A 9,958-nucleotide genomic window follows, 5' to 3' on the forward strand; every position below is an offset into this window, starting at 1 on the left:
TCCCATTGCTTTATCAAAAAAAAAAATTAATAATATGCCAATTCGAGTGGCTGACATAACCCCAGCTTTCTTATACAAACGAAATTACTAAAACCTATAGACGTTCATGTTCCACAAAATTATATCTTAAAAATTACCTCAATTCTCTACAAGGAGGGCTTTGAGAAAATCACTATAACAAAGAAATTAGAGGTGCGCTACAAATCTATGTGGTATTACATGGTCTAAAAGAGTCCACTAGATTATTTCATAAAGATTTTGCTAAAAGACTCCAAAAACACATATATCCAAAGCAATTTGATAACTGTTTTTACAGTAAAATCATGATACCATAATTGGTATAAATGTCGTTGATTGTATAATACTTATAAACGCAGCAACATATCTAAAAAATAATACAGAAGGTATAAAGCTTTTTACTAGAATACTAGGAGTTGGCATAGCTGATAAAAATGCTTTGATTACTATGACCCAGATAAATTTAATTGAGACGTTGGCCTTAAAATTTAATATAAACAAAAAGAAAACGCATGTTGCACCTCTCCCCCCTTAAGTTAAGACCATTGGGTGCCGAAATAGCCAAAAATGTTAATAAATTATAGCATAATGGATTCTTTACGCAACATTGCCGATACCATCTCCTATGCCACTACATTTAATGCAGATTACTGCACAACAATGGCAGTCTTCATATTAAGATGGCAAAAGAAGTTTTAGGCTATTTACACCAAACTAGAAACTTACAGCTCTCTTCTTTTAACGGGATAACCGAAGAGCAGAATATATTAATAGAATGATACTCGGTCCTTCATGGGCTAACAACTTTGATATGAGATCTACAATGGGATATATAAAATTTACTAATGGCAATCCCATACATTTGCGTTCTAATGTTGATAAAAGCAAAATACAAAAAACTACATGTGAAATCAGGTACATAGCCCTTAGTAAGATGATAACGGATACCATTGCTATAGAAAATGCAATACACCCGGGAAAAAAATAATAACACAATTTTACACGGACAATGAGACTCTTAAATATATTATGGTAATGCCTCAACTAGAATACTACGACATGTTGATATTGCTTAACACAACGTCATTCAAGATTGTAAAGAGATTACTTTTTAAGACATGTAATGGCCAAAGAAATGTTGCAAAAATTTTTACTAAACTTTATCCATACAAAAGCATAAACCCTTTGCTTGATGTTTTATTTAATAAAACAATGATATAAGGTTATAACAAATGAAACCGTGGGCCTTTTTTAATGGAATCTTTCCTGAGATGTTCTCGATCAGTTTTAATTCTTTTTTTTAGCACTGGCGTACTGCGGCCGGCCTTCTCACTAAGACCTTAAGCCACTTAATCTGAATTCCCCTCTTCTGCAGGGGTTGGAGCACGAGAGCCCTCCAGTGAACGCCCTTTACAGAGCTATAATGGCTGTCCCGAAGGACTGATAAAGCAGGAAAATCGGTCCCGGACTCCCGCTATTTGGCCTAATGTGGTAGAAAATTGCTAAAAACCACCACTGAGAGAAGCAACCTTAGGCATAAGACCCAAAGCCTCCTGTAGGCGGCGACCAGCAACACTGCCAGCCAGGCCTCCCTGCCTATAAGCTCTTTTCAGAAGGGAGGAGCCTTATATGGATGTAGGCGTAAATGAATCAATTAACCTGTTTCTGCTTCTTTCCTACTTCACATCATTGGCGTAGGCGCTGTAGTTAATATATACTACACTACGCGTACTAACATATTAAAAAATGAGGAAAAGCTTATTACCAAAAGTGTTGCATGTTAAAAAGCCTTATTGTGCAGCACATGTCAAACCGGTATTCGAGAAAATAGTTCTGTTCTTTGATGCAAGCGCTGGCTACTTAGATAATACTTTAGCTACTTCGCCTTCCTGTTTCGTTCCAAGAGCTACAGAGACTTTCGACATGAAACTTAAAATAAATGTTAAGTTGTATTATTTTTCTAATTAAATTAATCTTCCCTTTCGTAATATTGTCTAGTCTTTTTAAGATACTGTAGATATTATTTAGTAGAAATTGTAAGCGTTCGGGAGTTTAAACTTATTACTTTCCCTTCCACCAATGGAGCCCTTGAGACAGTTCTGATACTTAAGTGACGAACAATTGGGAGCCCGTTATCAATTTAATGTTTGTGAGGCGAGTATAGAGAAAGTTTTTTAGGTTTTTCTTAAAATAAAGTATTACGCTAGTGAATTAAAACGACCAGAAAAAAGCATTACTTGTGTAATGTTGCTAGTGCTTAGTCGAGGGTAACATGAGTCGTATACGTATTTTATCGATCGAAGATGTGAGTCGTCACCGTAACTCAGTGGTTAGAGCATTGTAGCGCAATACAAAGTCGCGAGTTCGTTTCCCAGTGAGCCAAATCTGATTTTTCTGGTCTTGTGGTTACGTGTACAACTTAGCTAAATAACAAAATTCTGATTGGGGGGATAAACACGTGATACTTTGCATATACCCCTTCCACGTGACTTCCACAGGCCCGTTTTCTGTTCATCTTTAGTACGTAACTACTAATTGTAGATACACCTAACATAACTTTGTGTTAACCATAACATTATTATATAAAATCCTTTCTGCCATAATTTTTTTAACTTTTTTTTCCCTCCTTGAAGACCAAACATACTTTACAAAGAAAAGTTTACTAATATCACGGAAAGTGGAAGCAACAAAAAGTATAATTGGGATATAGACTTAATACTCTTTTTTTTGGTTCACATATCTAAAATATGGTAATTTATTATCGTTTGTCACCACAACTTTATAAGGGAGACCTGTTAAGGTGCGATTGATGCACAATTATGGTTTACAGGTTCCCAGTTTTTTCTATATGCTTATGAAGAGTAAGCTGTTCAGGATCTTCTAAAGCTTTGTGCTAGGGTAAAAAAATTTCTTCTCTTCCTCTTTCTCTGAGACCCTTAAGATGCCAAATGCCCCTAGGATTTGATTCTCAGGCTACTCAGGTGTTAAAAAGTCTAACAAAATTTAGAAGGAAGGCAAGAACAAAAAAACAGGGTTTAGTGTATTAAGGATTCGACATATATATTACTTTTTCACTTTAATATTGTCCGGATTCCCATAAATTCACGTTAAAGTCGGTTGAGCATATTTGCATATTAATGAATTGACTAAATTATACCCTGTCGATATGTTTAATTTTATATTATCCTTGTATTTACGGTGTTGCATAATGGTATGGATCCAATCATTCTTGTCAGGTCTGTTGCATAATTATGTCTATGGACAGAGTTTGTAGATGATTGTACTTAATAAATTTATTTTTTCCAAGAAATTCCGTGAAAATGCAGCTTAGTGAAATTCACGGTCGAGATTTTTTGGGATCGAGGTTAACACACCATCCTCAATGGTCGAAAGAGAGAGGTCATGTAGGTGGAGACGGCGCCATGCCTTGAGTACTCGCGTCAATGCTTTTAACTGAGCTACGACAACTCTTGACCTGATATGTTGGGTTTACGCATTTAACCTGTAAAACTCTACTGGAGAACGCCGCGCCTTTGAGGTGGTTATATAAATATGCAGATACAACAAAGTTAATATAGCTTTTCCCTGATATTTTATTATTACTGACGCGCTGGACTGCAAAGCTACTTATTTAACCCTATTTAACTTCCATACTTTTTTTTTAACTTTATTCTTTCAAGAGATCTGTAAAGTTTTTCATTTTCGTTTCTTATCATCAATATCTAGAATAAGAGGTTAGTTAGATTATTATAATAGTAACTATAATAAACAATTAAATAAATAAGATAACGTTTACATATTAAAGGTTTAATGAAGCCCTTGTACAATCTAGAAAAAAAGCTTTTTTTTTTAAGACACTTCTTTGTTAAGATTTCCTAAACGTGCAATGATATAACGTGTGCATCGTATTTATTATAATTGTACATACTAATTTTAATTTTTTTTAATCTTCTCCGTCAAATACCTTTTATATGTACAATTAATTATCTTAAGTTGTACTTTTTTATTTCTTATAAACCCAACTGACCTAATAAGAGTTTGTATCGTAGTATTTTCTTATGAGTTTACGAAGGCAGCGCATTTATGAAGGGAAACGCAACTAATTCTGGCCACAAATAGGGCTACCTTATATAAAACCTATGAACTTTATTAATTGAAATTGAAGCCAATCACAAAAAAAGTTGGCGATATTAATTTTTTATAGGATACACGCTTTGCAGTGCATGACGACTAGCGAGCTCAGACTCTTGCCAGTTTAGTCAGACCAGTTACGAAAACTTTTATTTTTCTTATAAATCCTAAAGAGTTGTCAATGACTGGAATGCTGAGAATTCGAAATTTTGATTGGTCGCCCTCGACTCACTGAGTGTGCACGTAAATAGGACTAGCAGTTGACTGCTAGCCCTTTAAAGTTAAATTCAAAAGATCCACTCGAGGTCTTGGTAAAAAAAAATTAACTTGAAAGAGAAACAATTTTAGCAAAGTTTGCAAATTTATAAACAGAACAAAAAAAGATTTTAAAAAAATACATTTAGTTAATAAATTTTATTGATAAATTAAATATTTTTTAAAAAAGTAATATTTACTTGTAAGTATAAATAATAATTATTTTATACTCAATATATTATGTTTTTATAATAATTTAGTGTTTAGAGTGATCCATACACTCGAACCCTCTAATATCTATCTAACAAAAATTTCAACTTGAACGATGAAAAAAAAAACTGTAGTGGAATAAAAGTTACTTAACCTTATTTGATACTTCTGAAACGGAAACCTCGACTTTCTTGATTTCATCTTTCAATGCTGCAGATTTTTTATCCTAAAAAAGCGTAAACAAGTTAAAAAAAATAAGATCTTATATAAAGTTGATCATAGGTGACTATTATAAACCAGCTCGAGTATGTTGGTTCGCTTTTTGCTTTCAGAATTGCTTAATTCTTGAACCTGGAAGTAGAAGGCAGTTATGCTTTTAAAAAGTTAACAGGAAATTAAATAAATATTAAATTAAAATAAAATTAGCAAATATGTAAAATTACTTAAAAAGGTTTTTTTTATTCAAATAATCACTACCAGTTTAAATCTGAATTTTTTAAAAATGCTCTTAAATTAAAGGAGCCTCGAATAAATGTTACCTTATTTAACTAACGCATCAAATATACCGCCTTAATTTTTTAAACTAATTTATTTTTTATAATTTCATTTTAAAAAGTTTTCGAAACAAATTTAAGAGGCTAAACGGGTAACATAAAAACAATAACAAAGTAATTACGGTTAATTAAAAAACTTTTAATTTAAGTTACAACAGAAAAGTGAACTAAAAAAGTTATTCGAAAACAATCTACTTACATAATTAAACTTTATTTTTCTTTAAACAATAAAAATTTTAAAAAAAAAGTAAATTTCAATGAACTTTTAATTTCCTAAAGCTCTATGAATAATATGAAGTACAAATTAAGATCAATTAGCTTTAAAAAAAAATTTAAAAAAATAATGACTTCGCTCGAATTACTTTTATTAAAAAATATATTTGATATATTAATAGAAATATAATAATTTAAAGGTAATAAATTAAAAAAAAACCAATAATGATATAAATAGTTATATAAAAATATTAGACAAAAAAAACTAAAATCGCTAGTGAGTCTCAGTTAACAAAAATAATATAACTGACGTACTATTAAATAGAAGCGAAAAAAAAAAAGAATTTACTTTTATTCACCTAAAGAAGATCTTTAAGTTTTAAATAAAAAATTAAGTGTCGAATAAAAATATTTTTTATTATAATAAATTTTAATAAACAAAATTAATTATAAAATTTGCTGTTCTACATCCGAAATAAAATATTTTCTAAGTTATTTCGTAAATACATTTTAAATTTTGTAAGAAGTTTTTAAGAGTTGAACTATATAGAAATATAGTTTAAGTAATTTAATAAACAGGCAAAGTTGTGGTTTCAAAATTTGCAGTGTTTTTTTCATACTAATCCAAAAAAGTTAATATAGTTTCTTGCGAGTCTAAACAATCCATTTATTTCTTAATAGAAATTGAGAACATATGCACAACTTAATTTAAAAAAAATAAACTTTATACATATTATAATTTATATAATGATAAATATAAAAACAATAGAGGTTATAAAATTTCTTAAGTTTCTATAGAGATTTAATTTGCTTTTGCATTAAAATAATAAAGTTAACTTCTTTAACTTAATTAATAAAATTAGAATCTCCCATATATTTAAAATTAGGAAGAGTAAGTAGTTCCTACAATATAATATTTTTTTTTTGAAAAAAAAAATTTTGAAGAATGTAATTTATAAAAGAAAAAAGTTTAAAAAAACAAAACACATGATTTTAAGTAGATTAAAATAACTTGAAAAAAGTATTTTACTATTATATTCTAAATTTAAAAGTAAAAAGTATAAAATATATAATATATACAAAAAATAATACTATACGCGGATTATAAACTCAAGGAGAGTAATAATAATTAATGTTACATAAGTTATGACAATAAAAATAAAATATGTCAATAATTAAATTTAAAATAGAAATTAACAAGCAAGGACCTAAAGAAAGTTAACACTTTCATAAATAAATTCGTTTGCAGTAACTGCCGCAAAGATATACTCTTAAGTTAAAATTTTTATGTAAGCATTTTTTCCATGCATAAGAATTTAAAGAAAAAGTATTTGCTTATCAAAAGCGGGAAAATTGACAAACCGCTAACCTTATGTTTATTTGATAAATTCTTTTTTTTCGTATATAAATTTTTAAAATTTATATATAAATGATAATTGTAGACATTAAAAAGTAATCGAGGGATTATTATTATTTTTATGCCCATCTTCATTGCTTATATACGACTAAAATATGAAATAATAAAAAGTTGAAAGAGAAGTCAGCCCCAGTTTAGACCTCTTTTTCAAGAGGTTCCAGAAATTTTTGTTCTTTACTTAGAAATGCCTTTAATTCCGAGACTTTTTCTTCCAGAGTGGCGATCTTTTTGATCTCTAATAATCAATATATAAGATAATAATAAAAAAATAATACAATAGTATATATCTTCATATCGACTACGTAAAATCTTCGTGAGATATAGAATTTTAGATAAAAAAAGGTTGTAAGTTATTATAAACTTACCTTTATGTGGCTGCTTGTTAGCAGCTTCAATAACTGTTTCAAGTTCCTTTTCCTTTATATGTAAAAGAATAAATGTTACTACATTATCGCAATAGTGACCCGTACCTTAACCTTAACTTCTTCTAAACTCAGACTTAAGTATCGAATTTCTTCATCATTTCTATTAATAGTCTCTATTGTAGAGTTGAGCTTTTCATCTTCTGAAAACATTTATCAAACATAAGTAAAAGATTTGGAGCAAAGGGGAGTAATTAACTTTTAACATCTAAAGTATAACTCTGGATGACGTTCACTAAACTTACTTTAGTCCTTAAACTTTTTTAGTTATTAAAAATGACAAATTTCATAAATATAAAACTATTAACTTAAACAAAAATCATTCCTAATATATAAAAAACAGAACAAAACGTCGCAAGTCCTTAGTATCTCAAACCTCCAATAAAATAGTCATAACTTTTAAATTATCTTTAATAACCATTTTATTTTTGATTACGTAATAACATATTTACGAGTCTCATTTGTAGTCGTTCCACACATTTCAAAGTACCACTACTCCTTATAATAGTAACAAGGGCCAACAAACTTATATCTCTGGGATTTACCACCGATAATACCTAAACACCGCTGCCTTTTTCTACTAAAGAACTATTATAATTCGAAGGCCTACTTATAACTACGAGCGTAGAAGGCTTCTAACAACGTACTCGGAAAAGTACTAGTAACCACAAGATTGATGAAAAACATCTACTTAAAATAATATAAAAGGTGTGTAAAAAGAAACAATTAGGTTTTTTTTTTAATACTGCTCTGGGAAAATAATTTGAATCCAGACATCTATAAATAACCCTTTGCGTCAAGCAAGTAATGCCAAGAAGTAACCGCTTTTAAAGAGAAAAAAAATAACGCCCCCTTCTATAAACCTTGAGAAAAGTCCGATAATTTTATAAGCTCTTGTCGAAGTTTACCTACTTGTTCTTCATATGACTTTTTTTGGGTATGAAACTAATTGTTATAATAAGTACTAAATAACCAAAAAACTTTACAATAGAAATTAACTTTTTCATCTAATAAGTTTAACGCCTTTTTCTTATGTTCTAGAATAGCTTCTCCTTCTTCTAGTTCTTCCAACTTGTTCTCATACTCTGCACGTGCATCTTCATTTTGGTTAATCAAAGTTCGGCGGAGATTAGAGAGTTGTCTGTTGCTGCCGACTTCTTTCATATACTATAAGAATAAAATTTTACAACTAATTTTACAACAAAAAAGTGACACAGAAGAGCCCCTCTATCTCAATACCAAATTTTTGAAAAACCAAATCAGCAAACCAAAAATATAGCTATTTTCTCAGTAACAGAGAAGATAATAGATAGGAAACTAGTTAGGCATACAAAGGCACGAAACTCTGTTAAAGCTTCGAAGTTAACTTTTCCCTCCTGTACATATAAATACAAAATTGAAAATAACTATATAGTCCACTATTGGATATAAAGATGCAGTCAAGGATCACCGAAAACATGACGTCCATTAACTTGTTAAAATTTTCATCCTTCTTAGCTTGTTCTCTTAATTTCTAAAGTAAGCACAAACAATATTTTACTATTATTTAAACAAATATTTCAAGAACGTAAAATTTCTAAGTATACTTGTTTTTGCGTTCTTTGAAATTCCAGCCTTCTAGCATTGCGAAGTTCTTCTCTTTCCCTCTGCCTTTTCCTCTAAAAAGTTTATAAATATAAATAAATATTCTTTATACTACCTTAAAAACTATATAATACTATCTCTTCTTGTGCTCTTAGGTAGGACATCCCACATAATTCTTAGAAAAAACACCTATTATAGAAAAATAGTTAAAAATTCTAATTAATAAAAGGAATCGGAAGAAGAAAGTTATAAGATGCAAGAATATTGATTTTAAATACCTCAAGTTAACCTTTTTACTCTGTTTAATTGCTTTAAAAAATTGAAATTTTAAAAAATTTAATCTAACTAATCAAAAACCGACCGAAAAATTTTAATAGTAAGTACTATTACAACTTTCCTAACTGACTTTTTAAAATAAATATTGTTATCACAAAAACTGAAAACCAAATTTTGTACTATGCCTACCAAGTATTTAAATACCCGAGAGCATATAAGGAATAGCGTGCTATTGCTTTGTGTTTATCTTGTTAAAAAAAGTTCTATTGTATATGGTTAGTAAAATCTTCTCTGACCGAAAGGTACTATATATGCACTATTATGAAAATACATACTCAGTACGGCTTACGTTAAAGTTCAAAGTACGTCATGGTACTGCCTTAAAGTTAAATTTCCGCCACATTAAAAAGTACGCTCGCAGATTATTAAACCCATTAACAGGCAAAAATAGATTTTTTTTACGTTCAATAGTAACTAAATTTACCACTTTTTATGTTTTGTTGGTTGCTGCCTAATCCGTCAGAACATGGTACTCAAACTTACCAGAGATTGTTTCAGAGATCGAGCCCGCCGTTTGGGCCAATTTCCAGACCTACTCTTGCAATTTGAACCTAGGCGACAAAGGGTGATAATAGTAACCAGTAGCCTATAAGGGTTTAAGATATCGAATCTTACCAGTTACAACATCGAATCGCCCAATTGTTTCTTAAGGCTCTGTGAATATAAAATTTTACTTACTCATCTAAGTCGTTTAAAGACCCCGCTTATATTCTAGCAAAAAATAAATTAAAATAAATTTTGTATAAAGGGGATTTGTATAATTTTATCTAATACGCGAAGGACTACTATAAAATAAAGTATGAGCGCAGTTACCTATT

General features: G+C 29.8%; 1 protein-coding gene across 1 annotated transcript; it reads right to left on the bottom strand.

The window, feature by feature from the left end:
• Positions 1–3,659: 3,659 nt before the first annotated feature.
• LOC135139847 (kinesin-like protein KIF15) lies at positions 3,660–9,632 on the bottom strand. Its single transcript, XM_064070196.1, has 13 exons — positions 9,565–9,632; positions 8,939–8,993; positions 8,807–8,878; positions 8,671–8,733; positions 8,552–8,596; positions 8,220–8,387; positions 8,084–8,165; positions 7,275–7,363; positions 7,164–7,215; positions 6,939–7,033; positions 4,912–4,965; positions 4,769–4,840; positions 3,660–3,740 (listed from the first exon to the last, which is right to left on the bottom strand). Exons 2-13 carry the CDS (start codon positions 8,966–8,968, stop codon positions 3,660–3,662), a joined length of 903 nt encoding a protein of 300 aa, XP_063926266.1. The 5' UTR covers positions 8,969–8,993; positions 9,565–9,632.
• Between the last annotated feature and the right edge of the window lie 326 nt (positions 9,633–9,958).

Source organism: Zophobas morio, unplaced genomic scaffold, assembly GCF_036711695.1.
Source record: "Zophobas morio isolate AGI-343-1 ecotype UQ-CSIRO unplaced genomic scaffold, CSIRO_AGI_Zmor_V1 ptg000036l, whole genome shotgun sequence".
NCBI lineage: Eukaryota > Metazoa > Arthropoda > Insecta > Coleoptera > Tenebrionidae > Zophobas > Zophobas morio.